The sequence below is a fragment of the Dreissena polymorpha genome, chromosome 5, assembly GCF_020536995.1.
Source record: "Dreissena polymorpha isolate Duluth1 chromosome 5, UMN_Dpol_1.0, whole genome shotgun sequence".
Taxonomy (NCBI): Eukaryota; Metazoa; Mollusca; class Bivalvia; order Myida; family Dreissenidae; genus Dreissena; species Dreissena polymorpha.
In genome coordinates, this window is record NC_068359.1 from 56,428,630 (window position 1) to 56,452,213 (window position 23,584).

Below are 23,584 nucleotides of genomic sequence, written 5' to 3' on the forward strand. Positions count from 1 at the left end.
AAACAAATTCATAATGAATATCCTCTTTAAATAATTTTCATTGTCTTTTTCACATTATATTTTGTTTGTCAAATATCATTTCGTCTGAACGAATTCGTTTCTGTACTAAACACCCTGGCAACGTTGTCATCAACGACGTATGGATTTAAAGTAGCTCCCCTACCGTATGTCAATCGTGCGTCTAATTCAGTATTGCAGTACAGTTTATTATTGAATTAAAATAAAATACATAATTTGTAGCATATACAAGTATTTTAACACGTGTCATAATTGCGACATAACATATTTTATTGCTTAAAGTGTAGGAATACTTCTAGTAAAACTTTCGAAATTCCCGCAATATCTGAAAATTGATTGGGTTGATAGGGACGTTAGCGCGGAAATACATAATAGTTTTAACACGGAATGGCTCAAGGAGATCCCCGTAAATGGCACATGCCAGGATGGAGAATAGAACAGAAATATTCACCCGGAGTTTTAATTGGAAATTGGGATGAAGAAAGATACACAGTGAGTTGTTCTTATTTCGATTTAGACTGTTGTTATCCATAATTCCATTTCATAATAAACAGGTTAACTCAAATGCCAATCTTCCTGTTGATATTTTCATTGTTATTTATGCATACATTTGCGACGGGAAATGTAGTGAATTTGGGCTCAGAGAGAAAAACTTGCTGTTCATCCATTTTGACAAACTTAAAAGATTGTACAGTCAAGTTACCATTACTGGATCATTACCCATAGCAGATCACTTAGATGTTCGAGACTGCGTATCGTGATAAATAGTTGACATTTTAGATGATATTTTGCACACAGTTTCTTTAAGGCCAGTTCTTTAAAACTCATTGATTTAGTCCTAATCGGAGCTACTCTTTGTCAAACATTTCAGTATGTTTTGCTGACATGTATGTACAACTTTGTTGACTTCCATCTCATTTCCAAATCGAGGTTGAACATTTTCCGCGGCCACATGCTATAGCTCTGTTGGAAAGTAAAAAGAATACGCATTAGTGATTTCAAGGCCATTTAGAAGTCTTTCTGCCTGCAAAAGTCCATTTCAGTTTTGATTTGTGTTTAAGATTTTGCAACACCTTAAATGAAATGAAGAATTATGGCAATAGCGGATCAAGCATGATATTATGGGTATTGATATATTATATTAAAATATATGCAAATCTTGTTGATTCTTACAATAAATGATCTCAATCTTAATGTTGTATTTATGTTCGATGTTAAATATTGATGATAAGATGATATGATTCAAACAATTAATATGGTTTATAAGATATCCATGTCTTTTCGATCTTTTAAGGATTTTCAACAGATAATTAATTCACACAAGAACACCATGCGTAAAGTGTGGATACAAGATCACATATAGAAAACAATTATTAACAAATAATAATAACAAATGAATATAATTTATAACTGGCAATGTAACTTGGTCATTGTAAACAACACATTTCATGTTTCGACAGTTCAAATAGCGTGTAAGATGCCCCCCCCCTGAGTGGTTTCAGTCGTGTGATCCGTTATGGCTACAACTGATCCGTTAATGCATGAATTCTGTGGTGAAAAAAGGTATCACAAATACATTTTGCTTGCGTTAAAAAATAAGACTATGTGCTGAATGAGTAAGCAAAGGTAATACATGTATTTTATCAAACTGGTTCAAAAGAAGTCTCAAATCATTATTGCTTTTCACCAGAACAGCTTAATTATGCTACTGATCTGGTACGAGTAACTTGACTGTTTTTGCGGTTTTGATTATAGCTTTTTACCACCTTATCCATACATTTCAATTTTTAGTCAATAGTGGGCTTTTTGTGTTCCCAGTGCTCTAACATTCACAGCATTATAAGCTGTCAACATTATTTACTTGTATTGAGCATCTCCTGGGACCCTTTAATCATGGAGTTTTACAACCGGATTAATGTCATTAAACCTGGCATAGAATGCCCTGAGGGCAATGGACCATTACAATTGCGTTATTGGGTAGATTACCATGTAGTCCGGTAATAAACAATACCTTCATCCAACAGAATTTGAAATGCTATGGTATTCAGGACTCAGTATGGTTGTTTTTATATAACGTTTTTATAAACCATTTCAGGTAAGAGATGCGAAATAAGTGAAGTTGTTTTTTATTTTAAAGTGATATTAGACGCATCTAACAGGTTATGCTATGTTTATAGGTGTCTATCGCAACTGTTGTTTATTTTTGGTGTTTTCACTTCATGATACATTTATATTTGTTAATGCAGCATCAACATACTAAAACAATATCCCGGAGAGAGAAAAATAATGCATTAATAAATATCAACCGTACTTTTGTTTTGACAACTGACAACAGAAATGATTTGATGTACGATGTGAATCTAAATTTAGTTTTAGTGCAGATTCGTTAATACGACACAAAGACGCAATTTTGTTTTAAGGATCATTTAATTTTTTTGCAACCATATCTATTCATACGACACATGAACACTAACTCCAATCCTTATAAAAAGACAGTTCTGCTCGGCTTAGAGGACTGGGCCAGTCTTGTAAAATATCCAATATAACATATTTATTTTTTTTAATTGGTAGCAAGATGAGTTGCAGATAATTGGTCAGTTACCTCATTTTAACTAACTCTGTTGACCTGTTATTTCTTTTCAGCTCAATTCAACAGTGAAAAATGCCCATAATATCTCTTTAAGAAGGGGAAGGAGAGTACAACACAATAAAATTATTGTACATTTATTTATTGATTTTATTTCAATATCATAATTGACAAACTTTTGCGTATAGGTTTCGAAAAATTCTCACAACTTCTATCTCGCTTCATATTTGGTATACATGTGTATATGAACAAGGCCTTTCCATACGCACAAACATTTTGACCCCTTGATATTGACTTTGAACTTAAAGTCCGCGTTTAGGTTTCGAAATCTGCGTTAAGGTTTTGAAAAAGCGTTTTTGGGGGCTTATGTCTTCCGATGGAAACAGCTCTTGTTTGTATCTAAATTTTTGGACAGGAAACAAAACTATTATTTATAAGTGTATGAAAACTTAGAGTAATTACGATACTTTCACTTGCACCCGATTTGCAGAAAATGTTGCATAAAATCATCATAGATTCTAGCATATGAGCTGTGCACTCAAATCGTGGCAGATGATATATTTGTGTTCATTGGGAATTACAAGTTGTAATTTTAGTTTATAAATTTAATTTTTTAATTTTATCAAATCTTTTAATAGTAACATATATGCTGAAATGTATTTGAACACTGTGATGGTGACCAGTTGTGTTTATACAATCCAGTGTTTTTTTTTATGGCAATTTCGGGGCCGATATTAGGCCCCATTCCCCTCAAAAAAGAGTATATATTTTTCCCCCATTTTGTAGAAAAAATCCCCGCTAAAAGTAAAAAAAAAAAATATAAATTTTTTTTTTATTTTTTTACTTTTTTTTATTTTATTTTTAAATAACTGTCTTATGATAAAGTGCAAAAAAGAACAATGAGCATTTAATTTAGACTTTAATTGCTGTACTCATTGTTAAATGTTCAAAAATAAAAAAGATTTTGTGGTGTATCATTTTGGTTTATCAAACAATATGAGGTTTACACTGTTGATGTGATATTTCATGTTTGGGCAAGTTGCTTTACGTTCAGTGCAAGTAGATTTTGGAAGTACTGGCCCAGTAGGGCAAGTTGGTTTTTCGGTTAATGTTGAGCCCTGATATATCTCAAATTTATTTCATAAACAACTAATAAAGTATATAACTATAATTAATATGATTTTGAATTTTTTAAAGAGTTATATTAAGTTAGTTTTTCCCAAATCAGTTAATTTAACATGAATTGCATTTTTTTCCAAAAATGGCCAGGGAAAGGCCTGATGTATCTAGGTATATTGTGTCAATATTCTTTGATAAAAACATTCCAATTTGGTCCATTTTATTGATAAAAAAATGCTCAAATTTTCCTTTTTATCGATTTGAAAGATCCCAATTAGACTCAAAATGGCAAGGAAAACTAAGACTGTGCATGAAGGCTGAACTGTCTGAAACTAATGTTGAAAAAATCATTGGTATATATTTAAGAAATAGGACAAAGACATTCAGCTGTGAATATTACATTCATGCAGACATGTGTATTCATATAATAAATATCATTACATATTAAAGAGTAAATTTTTAATTTTCCCCTTTTCCTAAAAAAGACGCGTTTTTCCCCTTTGGACAGGCCCCGCCACCATTCCCCTATAGGTGAAAAAAAACACTGGTGCATGACGGCTGAACTGACTGAAACTAATGTCAGTCTTCACGGTTAGTATAAGCCCGAAAGCCCGGGACTGGTGAAATGGTATTCGGGCTATAAGAAATAAAAAATGTATATAGTCGGGCTATTGGATTTCTTGACTGTTTCAAATAAAGCATCATTATTCGGGCTAATGGTTTAAATATATTACAGTGAAGACTGTAATGTTGAACAAATCATTGATATATATTTAAGAAAAAGAACAGAGACATTCAGCTGTGAATATTACATTCATACATACATGTGTATTCATATAATAAATATCATTACATTTAAAAGAATGACTTCTTAATTTTCCCCTTTTCCTAAAAAACGACGCGTTTTTCCCCTTTGGATGGTCCCCGCCACCATTCCCCTTTAGGTGAAAAAAAACACTGTAAACCTTGAGCACTTTTATGTTGCTAAAAAGAAGAATAGCGGATAAAACAAAAACTTGTTTGATCATAAATAGAAGCAACAAAAAAGTGTATTTACTGTTTAAGTTTGAATAAAATATTCTTCAGTGTATCAAATGTTTTAGTATTGTTTGCCCATTAGCCTATTGCATTTGAGTACTATCACTGTTTGACACCTCAATGAGAGGTAACCACAAGCATAGTGAATGTTATCGTGGGTGTCTATTTAAAACTATCTGCTTTGCGTGGTTAAACACGCTGTAAATAAACAATCATGGATATAACAAGAATTAAATAAATCTTTGTAGGTATTTAATTTATTTTTGGATTGTTTTCATTAATTTAGAAATTCTGTGACTTGTTTCCTTATGTTTACTCAATATGGGTTATATAATTATATTTATAAGAATGGTATTTTTCCTGCATCTTCAGTTCCAACGAGGTAACACAAAACACAACAGCACTCACAGAGTTGACTTTCGCAATGTTGGTAGCCACAGACCAGATGTTGTTGTGCGAAGAAAAGCTTTACTAAGAAACGACGGCCTAGGACCAGAACATCTATTTTGGCATCATGGTAATAGATACACCAATAATATGTTGTCATGGTACGATGAACATTACAACGGGCGATGGAAGGAGAACACACTGCCACCTAGCCGGCAGTGGAATGGGAATCAGCTGGCGTGGGGACCGGAAAAGTCGGACTATCCACTGCAAGGTAAAGGACACAACCCTTTGCATGCTGGGAAATTTGTCGTCTGCTAAAATGTTGTCTGCTGAATTTCTAAAATTAGCATTTTCTTCGATTTTTTCAAAGAATACTATCAGAATAGCAAACAGTTTGGATCCTGATGAGACGCCATGTTTTGTGCCGTCTCATCTGGATCCAAACTGTTTGCAAAGGCCTTCAAAATTCGGTTCCAGCACTGAAAGAGTTAAAGAGTTCATATTTACGAAATATTCTCATAGGGTTGACTGGGCAACTACTGTATCTGCCTTACAGGTCTGAATCAGGTGATTAGTGTCACACTCAACTTAGATTGGACAAATTAATTTAAATGGTCACTTTTGTACCTTTGAAAATCTTTTGGTCATTTATTAAATAGTATTTTAAGTTCCAAAAATCGAAAGTGTCATGTTTGTAATAAATTCCCTGTTTCGACATAATAAAACTAATTGATACATGTACCTTGCACAAAAGCCTGACATGAAATACTAATGGTTACTCTTTAGATACTTGTAATTTTAACTGATATTCATGTATTTAAAGAATCTATTGTATCTGGCATCAGAGTAATAGGTAAGATTTCTTACTAAAACAATCATAAACAGATTTTAAAGCTTTTTGCTTTTTTCTGACTTATTTGTCAAAGATTAATATTAAATGTTTGCAGCTTTAATCAGCGCTTTTTGTTTTGCAGTTCAGATGCATTTTAACCCTTTGCATGCTGGGAAATTTGTCTTCTGCTAAAATGTCGTCTGCTGAATTTCTAAAATTAGCATTTTCTTCGATTTTTTTCAAAGAATACTATCAGAATAGCAAACAGTTTGGATCCTGATGAGACGCCACGTTTTGTGGCGTCTCATCTGGATCCAAACTGTTTGCAAAGACCTTCAAAATTCGGTTCCCGCACTGAAAGGGTTAAATCAGATTTCATGGTTTCCTACAAAGAAAGTTATGTTATCAAGATAAGGACACATCTCAAGACTATAAGGAAGTTATCAAGTTCTCCTTTTGGGAGAAGCATGGACTCTTTGTGGGGAGGTTTTATTGTTACAGTAACTAAATAACTGTTGAATAATTATATGAGTTGCGCTTTGGGAAAACGGGGTATAATGAATTTGCGTAAAGTGTCATCCTAGGTGTCCACACAGGTTAATCAGGGAGAATACTTTTAGACTAAACTGGATTTTTGCTAAGAAGAGACTTTCTGTCAACGAAAAATACCATAAAAAATGAAAGTGTCGTCCCTGATTAGCCTGTGCCGACCGCACATGCAACATTAAATATGTCATTGTGGTGATTGGATCAAGTGACTGACTAAAAAATAAACATTACGCTATCAAAGCTGAACAAGTCAAGTACACTTTCTTTGGACAGCTCTTGTGTATTGTTGAAACTTGCTACATTATTATACGCTGGATGGAAAGTTGCTACTGTGATAGGTTCTATGATGCAAAGATTTCAATTTCTCCTTTACATTCCTTTTAAAAGTTCATGGTGTTCAATGTATAAAGGTTATTGTGTTATGCTGCTATGTTGTTTTTAATAAATTTAATTTGAAGAAGCTTTTTTGAAATGCATTTTAGATCAAGTGTTGATGTGTTTATTTGTTTAAACCTGACAATAATAAAACATAATAACTTTTTCATGACTATACCGGTACTGAAGTAGGTGCATATCATCACTAACATGCATACATTTTCTTGATAACAGAATAATTATAAACAGGATTTGTAAATACCATAGTCGATAAGAAAATAACATGTTTAAACTTTTGATTTCCTGATAAGAATTTTCTTCAATTGTCACTGCTAGAGTTTGAGTCTTTGAATTTCTATACATCAGTAATTTAAGCCATTTCAAACCAATTAAACTATAAAAGGATTCATGGTTTGGTAGTGACAAAATATATTAATAGAATATTGATTATTATACCATGTTCTTTGTTATTGTAGTTATAGAATTTAATTTGATAATTTTTGTTGGATTAAAAAAAAATCTTATTCAGTCATTGAAATTCAGATTTGAATCTACAAGCAAGTCGAGCTAGTACTATGGGAATTAGAACAAGCCCAAGTCAGATTTTACTAGCCCAAACATTTTTGTTAAAAATTCAGATAAACATAACATAAAACATCCAAAGAAGCATTCATTTATTCAATCTTTAGAATACAAAACAAATCTCATATTAATTTCATCCTCGTCCAAGTTAGCTTCCTCGTCATCTGAGCCAGCCTCTTTCGGATCCTGAAATAAGAAGAAATTAATTTCACACACGGATTTCAATCAAATCACAATAATAAATATATACATAAAGTTTAGCTAAAAAATTAGCAGAAATGTATCCCATATATCCATGTGAAAGAGAGAGCAAACCTGAACCACCAGAAAATATATAAGAAATTAAGTGCCAGGTTATTCTACAAAAAGCCAGTTGACAAGTGCGTCAATCACAGTTACCTCAGATTCGCATTTCGCAACGACGTACTTTAATGACAACTGTTCGGCCATTACTCTCTGTGTTCCGAACGCAACGCAAAACATTTATTTTACATAAAAGTAATCCGGGAACCACAAAACCATGCGCTTCATTCGCAGTAATCCAATTATCGGCTGATTGCCCAGCAAGTGTGCGCAGTGTGTTAAAACATAAGCGGCTGTTGATTTAAGCGGCTCAAAACTTTGTTTACAAATATTGAAAATGAAAGTGGAACTGGTTTTCTGTTAAATGAATTGTACAAGCACGTCGGGCTTGTTATATTGGATTTTCTACAAGCCCGAAAGAAAAAATACTAGTTTTTTGCTGTCGGACTAGTGCGAATTTCGACGACTGCTTATTACAGAATGTCTTCAGAAAAATTGTATGACTACTGAAATGGTTTTTAAAGAATACCTGTTAATGTTCTGATTATTTATCAATTAAGTTTTTATTGATGTGGCATTTTTGTATTATTGAAATTAACTTGTAAACATGGAGAGTTGTTGAATATCTGTCAAAATGAACCATTTTGTAAAATGTTGTTTTTTATGTTTATTTATAAGGTTCTGAGTAGAACATTTATTAGCAAGAACCAACCAGTCCAAATACATTTTACCAAATATAGTATATAGTTGTGATTCAACTGTCTTATATTGCTGTAATATATACTGGTCCAGACATAATTGCATCGCAAATACAGAATATGTTCTACTTATATTTTGTGCATATGTCTAGTGTCTAGTTCCTAGAAAGGAAGAATAACCTGATACTGAAAGATAAATTGTTCTAATATATGAGTCGTGCTCTGATAAAACAGGGCATAATGCATGTGCGTAAAGTGTCATCCCAGATTAGCCTGTGCAATCCGCAGGGATGACACTTTCCGCTTTTATATCATTTTTCGTTTAAATGAAGTCTCTTCCTTCCTATCAAAAATCGAATTTAAGCGGAAAGTGTCGTTCCTGATGAGCTTGTACGGACTGCCCAGGCTAATCTGGGACGACACTTTACGCACATGCATTATGCCCAGTTTTATCAGAGCACTGCTAATATTTATAAACATGTGACTGCTGTTGACTGTTTATTATGAAAACCTCTTTCTTTTTTTTCACACTTAAAAAAAACTTTCTGATGTACATTTTATATTACATGAGCATTAAATTGAGAATGACTTGAGCTATTAAATGAGATGAACATTTCATATTTAGACACTATTTCAATACTTTTTATACGCCCGTATAAAATACGGGACGTATTATGTGAAACCCCTTGGCGGCGGGCGGCGGGCGGCGGGCGGAAGGCATCACTTTGTCCGGACTCTAATTCAAATTGTATTCATCCGATCTTCACCAAACTTGGTCAGCAGTTGCATCTAGTTGATATCTAGGCCAAGTTCGAATATGGGTCATGCCGGGTCAAAAACTAGGTCATAGGGTCAATAAGTGCATTTTCAAAGGGGCCACTTTGTCCGGACTCTATTTCAAATTGTATTCATCCGATCTTCACCAAACTTGGTCAGCAGTTGCATCTAGTTGATATATAGGCCAAGTTCGAATATGGGTCATGCCGGGTCAAAAACTAGGTCATAGGGTCAATTAGTGCATTTTCAACGGCGCCACTTTGTCCGGACTCTAATTCAAATTGTATTCATCCGATCTTCACCAAACTTGGTCAGAAGTTGTATCTAGACAATATCTAGGTCAAGTTCGAATATGGGTCATGCCGGGTCAAAAACTAGGTCACAGGGTCACTTAGTGTATTTCAAGCATTTAGCATGGTGTCCGCTCTCTAATTGAAGTAGTTTTCATCCGATCTTCACCAAACTTGGTCAGAAGTTGTATCTAGACAATGTTTAGGTCAAGTTCAAATATGGGTCATGCCGGGTCAAAAACTAGGTCACAGGGTCACTTAAACCATTTCAAGCATTTAGCATGGTGTCCGCTCTCTAATTGAAGTAGTTATCATCCGATCTTCACCAAATTTGGTCAGAAGTTGTGTCTAGACAATATCTACATGTAGGTCAAGTTCAAATATGGGTCATGCAAGGTTAAAAACTAGGTCACGAGGTCACTTAGTGCATTTCAATCATTTAGCATGGTGTCCGCTCTCTAATTGAAGTAGTTTTCATCAGATCTTCATCAACTTTGGTCAGAAGTTGTGTCTAGATGATATGTAGGTCAAGTTCAAAAATGGGTCATTTTAAAGTTATCAAGTTGTCCAAAGCCTTAAAACGGGCGTATCTTGTGACAGTTTGGCACTCTTGTTTGGATTTAATGTAGGTTCTGGGGGCCCTTTTTTGAAAACAATGTAAAAAAAATAGTAATAATTAATTAATAATAATTAATAACAAATTAAACATTCCGAAACATTTGTTAACTTCAATTCCCATTTGTTTTGTTTTTAAATTTCATTGGGGTAAATTAATAGTCTGGTAGAGGGGTTCATTATACAGATAAGAATTACAGGTACATGTACAGCATATTCATTATTTTCTGCTAGAAAGGTCTATTTATTATTTACAATGGTAACAACATATTCATTCATTTGACATTTATGCTTTTTTACAGTTAGATTGCAAACTATTTAGTTGAAAATTATATTACTTATTATTCAATACTGTTTTAAAATTAATTTGCCAGAAATGGGTCCAAAACTGCACATTTAAGAACAAAAACCTAATATTTGTTTCCTTATAATATTGAAAAGGATAACGTTTAATAAATCTTTACATGGAAAATTGCGAAAAAAAAAAAGCCCACTAACAAATGTTAAAAAGTATCTTATTTTGTTTTCAATAAGACAATCTAGTTTGAAAGATTTCTAGATTATCCATATATCTCCTTTGAGAATTCAGTAGTGACATATAACCCTTTGAGCGCTGGAACCGGATTTTAAAGGCCTTTGCAAACAGTTTGGATCCAGATGAGACGCCACAAAACGTGGCGTCTCATCAGGATCCAAACTGTTTGCTATTCTGATAGTATTCTTTGAAAAAAATCGAAGAAAATGCTTATTTTATAAATTCAGCAGACGACATTTTAGCAGAAGACAAATTTCCCAGCATGCAAAGGGTTAAGAAGTGCATGTCACAGTATATACCTACGTATTAAAGTTTCAATGGCTGCTTTTATTGACATGAATGGATATAACTGTTTGGGAATGTTTGAATACGATCATGGTGAATGAGATTATCAAACAGTCAAAGTGAAATGTAAATATACATTTTGTCTCAAAGCTATTCAGTATTGCTCGAGGCTTTTTTTGTTTATGAAGACACATTACAGCTTTTTGTTTGGATTGCAAAGGGTCTGTCCTTTTAAAGGTTAAAGGTGGGGTTTATAGTCAGCTTTGATATGCATCTTCAGCCGACTTCAACATTAAACGGGATCAAGTCATCCGTTTACAAATGGCCTTTTCTTTTAAACTGGTATATGTATATATTTGACGTCAAGTAAAGTGAGTATTTATGATTCTAAACTCGCCATGGTATTTTTAATCATAAACCAATTATTGAATACCGGTAAGCCACATTTATTCAAAAGGCTTGAAAATCTCTGTAGATAACTGATACTTTGCATTTTTTTTTTTTTTACAGATTTGTGTAAGTATGTCTTTATATGATTGTTGTTTACGTTTCCATTTCCATTTGTTTTATTTTCTTTGTCATTTATGTATTAATTATTTATTTATTTTTAATTATTTGCATGGATAATTAATACTTATAATGCCATAGTTAATGTTAGTTTTCCACAGATTTTTTATCAAACCTTATTGAAATAATTTGTTCGCAATACTATAAAATTCTACAAAGTAATTAATGTTATAATAACTTCTAATTAATCATCAAGTTAGCAATACATGATTCCAAATTTTCATTTACACATTGTTCCACACTGAATATATAAGTATGTCATGGAATATCAGTTCTTTACTTGCTTTATGTTTAATGTTTCACTTTTTCAACGGCAGGATTTTAAGCTCAATCGTCCAACATTATTAGTCCCCTACCGGTGAAACCAGAGAGGTTTGCGCTCTGTGTGTCTGTCAGTCTGTCACACTTTTCTGGATCCTGCGATAACTTTAAAAGTTTGTCATTTTTTTCATGAAACTTGAATCATGGACAAATGGCAATATGGAGATTATGCATGTCATTTCATTTTGTTCCTACATCAAGAATTCTGCTTGCTATGGCAACAAATAGACTAGAAATATTGCTGAAAATGGTGGATCCTGCGATAACTTTAAAAGTTCTTCATATTTTTTCATGAAACTTGAAACATGGATAGATGGCAATATGGAGATTATGCACGTCATTTCATTTTGTTCCTATGTCAAGAATTTTGGTTGCTATGGCAACAAATAAACTACAAATATTGCTGAAAATAGTGGATCCTGCGTAGGTAGGGGACTTATATTGCTTGACAATAGTCTTGTTATAAAAAGGTGCTTCATTCAATGCAAGCATTGATGGTCCAATATTAACAACTTCATCTTTTTTTTCAGCGGCTCCGACCAATTTCGGTCTTCTCCAAAGTCTTCAGGAGAAGTGGCGTGCACAGATTGCAGACGAGACACGTGGGGAGTTTGACTCCACGTATTCATCCTCCTACCTTCAGCCCGGCAGGGACGCTATGGCCCAGCCAAGGTGGGGTACCAGTGGGGTTTTTATGGCAATTTCGGGGCAGATATTCGGCCCCATTCCCCTCAAGAAAGATTATATATTTTCCCCCAATTTTGTAGAAAAAAATCCTTTCCAGAAGTTAACAAACAAACAATTTTTTTTATAGAAATAACTGTCTAATGATAAATATATCTCAAATTTATTTCATAAACAACTAACAAAGTTTATAATTATAATTAATATGATTTTCAATTATTATAAAGAGTTATATTAAATTAGTTTTTCCCTTGTACCCATTTATTTGATTGCTAGATGTAGAACAAATGTATTATGTATAGTAATGGCATTTGAAAATATTCATGCATAAAGGGCTGTGTCAGGTTTATAATTGGCGTTGTATATATGGGCTGTGCTCTGTGAAAAGGGGGTTAAATGCATGTGCGTAAAGTGTTGTCCCAGATTAGCCTGTGCAGACTGCACAGGCTAATCAGGGATGACACTTTCCTCTTTTATGGTATTTTTCGTTTACAGGAAGTCTCTTGTTAGCAAAAATCCAGTTTAGGCAGAAAGTGTCGTCCCTGACTAGTCTGTGTGGACTGCACAGGCTAATCTGGGACTGCATATTACTCATATGCATTAAATGCCTTATCACAGAGCATGGCCCATATTTTAATCAGTTCAAGAATGAAAACTAATGTATTAATGGAGACTTGCTCTGGGAATACAGGGCTAAGTGCATGTAGTGTCGTCTTTACCTGTGTAGTTTGCATAGGCCAATCGGGGAAGACACTTTTATCTTATTTTTTTTGTTTATATGAAGTCTTTTCATAGCGGAAATTCAGTTAAGGGGGAAAGTCTTGTACCTCATGTTAGTTTTAGTCTCATATTTAATGGGCCTCGTTCTGGGAAAACTGGGCTATTGCATGTATTTAAAGTGTCATCCCTGATTAGCCTGTGCAGTTCACTCCAGGATAATGCTGTCCACCTAAACTGAGTTCAGGCTAATCAGAATAATGCTGTCCACCTAGACTGGATTCAGGATAATCAGGGATAATGCTGTCCACCTAGACTGGATTCAGGATAATCAGGGATAATGCTGTCCACCTAGACTGGATTCAGGATAATCAGGGATAATGCTGTCCACCTAAACTGAGTTCAGGCTAATCAGAATAATGCTGTCCACCTAGACTGGATTCAGGATAATCAGGGATAATGCTGTCCACCTAGACTGGATTCAGGATAATCAGGGATAATGCTGTCCACATAGACTGAGTTCAGGCTAATCAGGGATAATGCTGTCCACCTAGACTGGATTCAGGCTAATCAGGGATAATGCTGTCCACCTAGACTGGATTCAGGCTAATCAGAATAATGCTGTCCACCTAGACTGGATTCAGGCTAATCAGGGATAATGCTGTCCACCTAGACTGGATTCAGGCTAATCAGGGATAATGCTGTCCACCTAGACTGGATTCAGGCTAATCAGAATAATGCTGTCCACCTAAACTGAGTTCAGGCTAATCAGGGATAATGCTGTCCACCTAGACTGGATTCAGGCTAATCAGAATAATGCTGTCCACCTAGACTGGATTCAGGATAATCAGGGATAATGCTGTCCACCTAGACTGAGTTCAGGCTAATCAGGGATAATGCTGTCCACCTAGACTGAGTTCAGGCTAATCAGGGATAATGCTGTCCACCTAGACTGGATTCAGGCTAATCAGGGATAATGCTGTCCACCTAGACTGGATTCAGGCTAATCAGGGATAATGCTGTCCACCTAGACTGGATTCAGGATAATCAGGGATAATGCTGTCCACCTAGACTGGATTCAGGCTAATCAGGGATAATGCTGTCCACCTAGACTGGATTCAGGCTAATCAGGGATAATGCTGTCCACCTAGACTGGATTCAGGATAATCAGGGATAATGCTGTCCACCTAGACTGGATTCAGGCTAATCAGGGATAATGCTGTCCACCTAGACTGGATTCAGGCTAATCAGGGATAATGCTGTCCACCTAAACTGAGTTCAGGCTAATCAGAATAATGCTGTCCACCTAGACTGGATTCAGGCTAATCAGGGATAATGCTGTCCACCTAGACTGGATTCAGGATAATCAGGGATAATGCTGTCCACCTAAACTGAGTTCAGGCTAATCAGAATAATGCTGTCCACCTAAACTGAGTTCAGGCTAATCAGAATAATGCTGTCCACCTAGACTGGATTCAGGCTAATCAGGGATAATGCTGTCCACCTAGACTGGATTCAGGATAATCAGGGATAATGCTGTCCACCTAGCAGGGCCGTACCCAGGATTTTTTGACTGGGGGGGCCCAACCGGGAAGGGTTTGGGAGGGTTCCCCCCTCCCTATATATATACTTTTTCAATTTGGCACTTTGCAAGGTGAATTTTAATGCTTATAAAAATGGTGTTTTGTGATATGAATTAATGGAATATAACAAGTAAATCAGCACATTTCGGAAGTCTTAAGCTTTAAACATTGGTGTGAATTCACAACAATATTAAAAGCTTTAGATATTCGAAACTTACAGGTTTAAACTGACGATTATCCACATCAACTCTCGTATTGCTTCCACCATTTTTTTCACAAATCAATAACGTCACAGGTTTTTTTCTCTGATTTTTGGGGAAAGACCTTGCCTTTTTAAAGGAAAAAAATTGCGCGAAACGCCTAATTTTTGGGTGAAATAATGAAAGTCTTAAGTAATCAATTTAACATATTTTACTGTTTTCAAACAAATTCAAGGCAACATATAATTTAATTATACAATATTTTTCTACACTGGATCAGATTAACTCATATATTGAGATCGAATTGTTGTTTCAATTTTCTTTTTTTTTTACCAATGAGCCATTAATAGGTTGACATTACTCAATTCTCGGTACTCAATTATAAATGCGGGGAATCACGTGGTCAGATTTAATAAAAAATAGCCGCCGATGCCTCGATTTAATGGGAAATTGAGTCTTCAAACAGGTACATCTACCTTATTACGTACTTGTTTTTAATCGGATAACGCCTATCATAGGGCCAGCCGGAACCGTTTTCCGCTGGTTGGTCTGAGTGTGGAGGTAACTCATGGAATATTTCGCGATTTCCTGACGGAAAATGTTTGAAGACTCAATTTCTCCATCGAATTGATGCATCGGCGGCCATTTTTTTTATCAAATCTGACCACGTGATTCCCCGCATTGAATTATTTTAAATACTGAATTCTGCCAAATTCTTATCTGTTGCTCAGCAAATTTATGAATCTGTTTTTCTTTTCAACAGACATGTTAACTATCTCATCGTAGTCTTTTTCAGTGATTTCCTTGCAAAAAATGATAAATACTAAGTTTTAATACCTTTGTCAGTGTTTTGTTCCGGTTCAAATTCAGGGGCCTATCTCAATGTAAAAAGTATATATTGGGACCTAAAAATTCCCAAATAAAAGGTTTCCAAAAAAAACAAGTTAACTTTTATAGAGGAAAAATACGTCTAGGGGAAAGGGCCTTCTCAAAGAAGGAAAAACACCTGCGTCAGCAATAATCAGACCATATTCTACAACCTCCTGTAGCAGTTGCTTCCATTTGCTGCACTAATCAAAATTCATGTTACATCAACCATCGATAGATAAAGCATTCATGATCACAATGGGGGACTGATCGGGGATGTGTGTACAAGGCGATAAGAAAACATTGCCTAGGGGCTTATCTCCATTGGCGAGCGCTAATCCCCTTGTTTATCGGGGACAATAAAACATAGCTGCTCTTGTTTTGAGGGAAAGTGTACTGTGGGCCCTTACACGAGAGAAAAAATTGCAGTGGGCCGATCATTTCAAAAAATCATAGTTCGACAGCCAGCTGGGGGGGGGGCCCGGGCCCCTGGGCCCATGGCCTGGGTACGGGCCTGCTAGACTGGATTCAGGCTAATCAGAATAATGCTGTCCACCTAGACTGAGTTCAGGATAATCAGGGATAATGCTGTCCACCTAGACTGGATTCAGGATAATCAGGGATAATGCTGTCCACCTAGACTGGATTCAGGCTAATCAGGGATAATGCTGTCCACCTAGACTGGATTCAGGATAATCAGGGATAATGCTGTCCACCTAGACTGAGTTCAGGCTAATCAGGGATAATGCTGTCCACCTAGACTGGATTCAGGATAATCAGGGATAATGCTGTCCACCTAGACTGGATTCAGGCTAATCAGGGATAATGCTGTCCACCTAGACTGGATTTTTGCTAAGATGAGTCATCCTTTAAACTGAAAATTGCATAAAAGTGGAAAGACATACATTTTAACTAACATCAAGTATTATTATTAAAAATGATATGTTTTAGCAAATTTTAGTGCACTTGACATTTTTATTCAGGCTTTCAATGAAGTGCTTGTAATTACATGGTGGAACGGTGGGCCAGTGACCTCAAACAAGTGGTTTTTGGGATAAATTAAGTTTGCATTGACCAATTGTAATGAAACTTTTAACTTAGCAATTGTGTATTTTGTTACAAAAAATATTTTTAAAAATGGTCTTAACTCAATACATTTTGTTCAAATTGAGTTATTGCACTTAAACTTTGTAACTTTCATGGAGACCTAGTTTGGCATTTTATTTTTAGCAAGTAGGATGTCAAGGTCTCTGTTATCAAAAGAAGAACCTTAATTGGTGTCTGCTCTATGACTTAGTTTAGATCAAGTTATGGAACCAAAACTTTGTTTTCCGTTAGTTTATTGCTCAGCTTAAGGTATAGAATTAATTAAATACTACCAATAATGAATCAAAATACAAACCCCATGTTGAAATTAACATGATGATACATTTGTTATAGGACCTACAGTACAGCCAAAGCGGCACAAACATAATCCGCGGCTACGCCACGGCCAGATTATTAGTCTGCAGCGGCCGAATCATGTGTTCACGCGGCGTATCGCCGTGGCACTCGGCATCGATCCGCGCAACGACGCCGAGTCTGTATTAACCTCGCGTACTTTCGCGGAGTAAATCCGCCACATATGTACGCGGCGGATCGAGTGAACAGATATCCACCTACATGTACATACATGTATGTGTAGCATAGAATTAATTACGCACAACTGTTTATGTTTCGTTCGATTATCATTGTTAAATTTGTAATCCGAAACACACTTCCGAATTTTAATGCTAACGCGTCCTTTGGCAAATTCTAGCGTCAAATAAACAGTGCTAAAATATCCTTTGTTTCATAAAAAGCGCGCGAAAATTATGCAGACATGTAGAACGTCGTTTGGAAAGTTTGGGTGTATTTTGTGTTGTATTTACATGAACATCACGTCAGGCGTAAATCGCGTGTTCAGTGGAGAAAAAAACGCCCCGATTAGACGTTATTTCATCATCTCTATAAAAAGTAACAAATGCCAAAATGTATTTGATACTTAAAGAAATATCGAGAATGTGTATCGTAAATATTTACCAGCATTTGCTTCAAAACTGGAATATACGGGATTATCGGGTAATTAGTAGCGATATTAACTGTATAATATGAACAAAATAAAATGTGTATATATACGCATATTCAAACAATAGTAATAATAAGCTGATAATTAACAAAACTACAAATATGTCGTCACCGTCTTGATTATTGATGTGGCTTCAAACTGCTATTTTTCTCAGCTAAAATATAATAGCGAAATCAACATGCAATTAATTTATAATTCAACCATATGCTGGAGCCTTGACCACTTGTATGTGCGAAAACATAATTACGTGACCTTGTTTATGTGTGAAATACATACGCCACGGGCGGGAAACAAACTTAATAATTGGCCATACACATTAACTACGATTACATTTATATGCTAATACAATCCGCGCACAATAAATTTATTATGATTTTAATTATTATTATAATTGTTATTTCATAATTTGTTAACTACATGTAACTAATAATTTTAAAAAGATTTTTTTATTTCATGATGCGAATCGACTCGGCATCATGTCGCGGATCGCGGCATGCCTCGGCGGACAGATGCGAAGTTTCGCGGCGAAATGTTACTTGCCGCCGCATACTGACGCGGCTTCAACGACTGACGCGGCATCGACTCGTTTCGCCTTGCCGCCGCGGATCGCGAAATACGTTTGTTCCGCTTTGGCTGTACTGTAAAAATTAATTACCACTAATTTAGAATGTAAAATTTTACAGACTGATTCAAAGTTATTTTTTCCCCAGGTATGCCATACCACGCGCCCAGTCAACCAATCTTCACCCAGTCAACAAAATCAACAAGGACCTTCATTTCCGTGGTGTGACAGCCCTGAAAGCTCCGGAGAAACTACCTGAAATACCGATTCGTGCCATGACAACCGTTGGCATGTGAATGAGGCAACAATTTTAGGATTGGTTTTTAAAGAAAAAGTTTTTATTAATGTGTGATGGTATATCATACACATTTTATAAGCATATTTTTTATTTCTGGAAATTGAACATTTAAATGTGATATTTTTTATCACTTGTTACTTTACTTTTGTTACTTCATTCTTGCTCATAAAGTGTTTCATAAAGATTTATTGTTTTGTTTTTTTTGGTTTGTAATATTTACCAGCTATAACTGTCATGATACATTTCGCTTTGTTGTAAGAATAAGTCATAGCTGACCTTTTGTGTATGAATTGATCAAGATGTTTCATTGTTCACAACTCCTTAATCTTGTGATAGGGATCTTGAGTGCATTTTCCAAAAGACATTTAACCCTTTAGCACTTAGATACGTATTAAACCCTTTACCACTTAGATACATATTTTGACACATTTGAAGTCCCTTAGAAAATTTAATTTAATTAAAGATCTTTCTTACTTGATTAAAGTTTTAAAGACTTTATTTCAACTCAAAGATAGTGATGAGCAGCAAACAGCATAAAACCTGAACAGACTTTGAGTTACTCACAGGCTGTTTTGGTTTTATACTGTTACACTAAGCCATTTTAACATTCCGTCTGAGTGGGAAAGGGCTAAGTGACCACAAAGGCACCAAATAGAGATTTGAACATCTGGAGTCCCAATAAGTTTCCAGCCTAAGATGAGTTTCGGTTCAAATAAAGCAAACCAACAGCAGTGACCTAGGCTAGAGAAGCATAGTTCGAGATTGTATGGCATAATGCCAAATGCTGCAGCATGATTACTTAAAATTTTGTGTGCAATTATTTACCAGATAATCAAAGCCTGGAAGCCTGGTTAAATGAAATCTTTATGCAGATGTTTCAACATTTCAATGACCAAACAAGTTGGTCACATTTTAATACATTACAATCTTACATGTGTGCTGATAACACTTCTTTAACCAGTGTAATAAAACAAGCACAGCAGATCAATCTGGATACATCAGAAAACACTTAGCACAGGTGCAAACTTCTCCTTATCTGGTTGTTCATGTTGATCATGCTATAAATGATTTTTCTTTTTATTCCATGTCAAATTGTAATTGTTATAAATGCTGATCATTGTTTTCTATAATACATGTTTTTATATGTTCATAGTTAAAATGTATAAACCTTCACTGTGTTATTTACTTTGCTGTGATCTTCACAAATCGTTGATTATTTGAATATTAAGTAAATTTTTAGACACTTTAGGCATTCTAAACCACTTGAGCATTTGAGTTTAATGGTTGAATTGTATTTTCAAATTTTTCCTAAAATGATGGTTATTATATTAATAGATACATATTTCAGCTGGGAAAAAAATGTTATTAATTCGAAATGTATTATTAACCATTAATATAAATATTATTAATGTTGTGCATAATACAGCTTTGAATGCTGATAAGTTTCTATCCATATTTGTTCAAGCTCAGTCCTGTGATAGTTGTTGGATGTATTCATCTTGGCTAGTTGGACGTATTCATCTTGGCTTGTTGGATGTATTCATCTTGGCTTGTTGGATGTATTCATCTTGGCTTGTTGGATGTATTCATCTTGTCTAGTTGGATGTATTCATCTTGGCTTGATGGATGTATTCATCTTGGCTAGTTGGATGTATTCATCTTGACTAGTTGGATGTATTCATCTTGGCTTGTTGGATGTATTCATCTTGGCTTTTTGGATGTATTCATCTTGGCTTCGTACATCTGTGATATAGTTTGTTACTCTTTTACGTTTGCTCAAAATAGATTAAACTTGCTTATTAAATAAGTCATTTTAACTGTATAGTATCTAGTGTAAAAATTATAAACAATGCATATGTGAGAACATTTTACTTTTCTCAGCAGACTCAGTATTATATGAGTAATAATTAAACAAGTGTGATTTTTTTGTTTTAGCTACAAATACAATATGTTTAGTTTAGCCTATCATTATTGCATGTATTTATATGCTTTTATTATATATTTGTGAAATGTTTATATTTATGTATATTTGAAACATAGGCGCTCGGTTGTTAACAAATGAAAGCATCTCTCGAAGCCCGATTGGTTTATTTTGCACAAGGTACGCATACTATTTCTATGATAGAGACAGTCAATCAGCAAGATGTGATATTAAGAAAAGACAAGCGCCTTGTTCCATAGATGTACAAGTAGCATAATCTAGATAAGATAAGTTGAAATGCATGTTAACTGCGAAAAATAAGTTCATGACATAATTTTAACTGGATGCAAATGCACGCAAAAATTGAAGTACCAGTTCTTCATGCAGATTTCATAAACAAATTTTGAAGTGTTGACTTTCTTTTCCGATGCTATAGAAAAGTTCAAGTGCATGACCTTGTTTGTGAATGATTTTATATTGTTATAGAAGAGTCCATTTTGTTTAATAGCACTGTGCCTATTGTTTCAAATACACAATCATCTCAGTATTAACACCACTTCAGAATTAGTACCCTATGTTAAACATATCTGTGCAGTATTATATAATGTTTTTGTTTAGTTATGAATCTGTTTTAGTATAAACTTGTTCTTAAAAAAAGCAGACATGGGGTAATAGGTAGATAAAGTATTGCCAGTTGCCTGTTTTAAGCCTTCTTTGCATCATGATGCAACCATAAATCAGTATTCAAACCCAAGATGTATTACAAGTTATAGGGTATCTGTTAACACTTTCTATTTGTTTTTTATTTGTGTGTTTACAAAGTTTATCTGTGTTATTCCAACACCTTATGTGTGTTTCTGTTGTATTCATGTCTTGTATAAAAGAATATACTGGCATTAAATCCCTTCATACCCAAAGATCGAGTTTGTTTGCTTCTTTTTACATACATGGTTCTATTGTCAGTTTTATCTGACATGATATTTAACCATTCTTTTAAAATCATTGATAACAATTTCCCATAAACTGGTCTGAGATGATATCGAATGAGATCACAAAACCAATTGCAAGCACATTTTCCCTCTAAATATGTGCCGGGATCCAGTCTTATCATAATGGCAAATTCAAGTTATTACAGAAATTAAGCTCCAAACCGATATCTAAAAATCAATTATGAGAAGTACTCTGTGTAAAGAGGATTTAATGCATGTGTGTAAAGTGTCATCCAGGATTAGCCTGTGCAGTCTGCACTGGCTTATAATGGACAACACTTTCCGTTTTTAAGATATTTTTTGTTTAAAGAAAGTCTTTTCTTAGAAAAAATCCAGATATGGCTGAAAGTGTTGTTCATGATAAGCCTGTGCAGACTGCGCAGGCTTATCTGGGACGACACTTTACACATAGCAATAAACCCCCTTTTCACAGAGCACGGTCCATGTATGTTTGTTTCATAGTTAATTTTAAGTGTTTTGTGCTGAATCTAAAATGTTTTGTGCTAAGTATAAAGCATTTTGAATTGTGTTTCAAGTTTTTATGCCCCCCTTCGAAGAAGAGGGGGTATATTGCTTTGCTCATGTCGGTCGGTCTGTCGGTCGGTCCGTCCACCAGGTGGTTGTCAGACGATAACTCAAGAACGCTTAGGCCTAGGATCATGAAACTTCATAGGTACATTGATCATGACTCACAGATAACCCGTATTGATTTTGAGGTCACTAGGTCAAAGGTCAAGGTCACTGTGACCCGAAATAGTAAAATGGTTTCCGGATGATAATTCAAGAACGCTTATGCCTAGGATCATGAAACTTCATAGGTAGATTTATCATGACTAGCAAATGACCCCTATTGATTTTCAGGTCACTAGGTCAAAGGTCAAGGTCACAGTGACCCGAAATAGTAAAATGGTTTCCGGATGATAATTCAAGAACCCTTATGCCTAGGATCATGAAACTTGATAGGTAGATTGATCATGACTAGCAGATGACCCCTATTGATTTTCAGGTCACTAGGTCAAAGGTCAAGGTCACGGCGACCCGAAATAGTAAAATGGTTTCCGGATGATAACTCAAGAACGCTTATGCCTAGAATCATGAAACTTGATAGGTTCATTGATCATGACTGGCAGATGACCCCTATTGATTTTCAGGTCACTAGGTCAAAGGTCAAGGTCACAGTGGCCCGAAAAAGTAAAATGGTTTTTTGATGATAACTCAGGAAAGCTTATGGCTAGGATCATGAAACTTCATAGGTACATTGATCATGACTCGCAGATGACCCCTATTGATTTTCATGTCACTAGGTCAAAGGTCAAGGTCACAGTGACAAAAAACATATTTACAAAATGGCTGTCACTACAACTTAGAGCCCATATGGGGGGCATGCATGTTTTACAAACAGCCCTTGTTTATAGTGAAGCTCAAGTGTTTTTAACTGAGTGTTGAGTGTGAATCTTATTCTGGTGCTGTGTCTCAATTGTTTTGAAATCTAGTGTTTTGTGAAGCATAAGTGTTTTATATTGGGTTTCAAGTGTTTTGTGCTAAGTATAGTTTAGTGCCATGTTTTTGTACTGAGTTTTGTATGGAGTCTCAGTTGTTTTGTACTGAGTCTCGGGATTTTGTATGGAGTCTCATGTATTTTGTGCTGAGTTGTTTTGTACTGAGTCTCACTTGTTTGTACAGAGTGTCAGTTGTTTTTGTACTGAGTGTCAGTTGTTTTGTACTGATTCTCAGGTGTTTTGTACTGAGTATCAGTTGTTTTGTACTGAGTCTCA

At 35.1% G+C, this 23,584-nt stretch overlaps 1 protein-coding gene and 1 long non-coding RNA gene across 4 annotated transcripts; both read left to right on the plus strand.

Annotated features, from left to right (window-relative positions):
• The first annotated feature begins 99 nt into the window (after positions 1 to 99).
• LOC127831044 (cilia- and flagella-associated protein 107-like) lies at positions 100 to 21,737 on the plus strand. 3 transcript variants are annotated; one of them, XM_052356033.1, is made up of 5 exons: positions 100 to 510; positions 5,135 to 5,423; positions 5,976 to 6,005; positions 12,412 to 12,553; positions 14,274 to 14,304. In XM_052356033.1, the coding sequence occupies exons 1-5, from the start codon at positions 406 to 408 to the stop codon at positions 14,287 to 14,289; spliced, it is 582 nt and encodes a 193-aa protein (XP_052211993.1). In that variant the 5' UTR covers positions 100 to 405; the 3' UTR covers positions 14,290 to 14,304. The 3 variants fall into 3 exon arrangements, with proteins under 3 accessions (XP_052211993.1, XP_052211991.1, XP_052211992.1); XM_052356031.1 differs by lacking the exon at positions 14,274 to 14,304 and adding an exon at positions 18,750 to 21,737 and having other exon boundaries at positions 101 to 510; XM_052356032.1 differs by lacking the exons at positions 5,976 to 6,005; positions 14,274 to 14,304 and adding an exon at positions 18,750 to 21,737 and having other exon boundaries at positions 102 to 510.
• LOC127831051 (uncharacterized) lies at positions 9,133 to 9,933 on the plus strand. Its single transcript, XR_008026378.1, has 2 exons — positions 9,133 to 9,646; positions 9,804 to 9,933. It is a non-coding gene; the product is annotated as an uncharacterized LOC127831051 (long non-coding RNA).
• Positions 21,738 to 23,584: the final 1,847 nt, after the last annotated feature.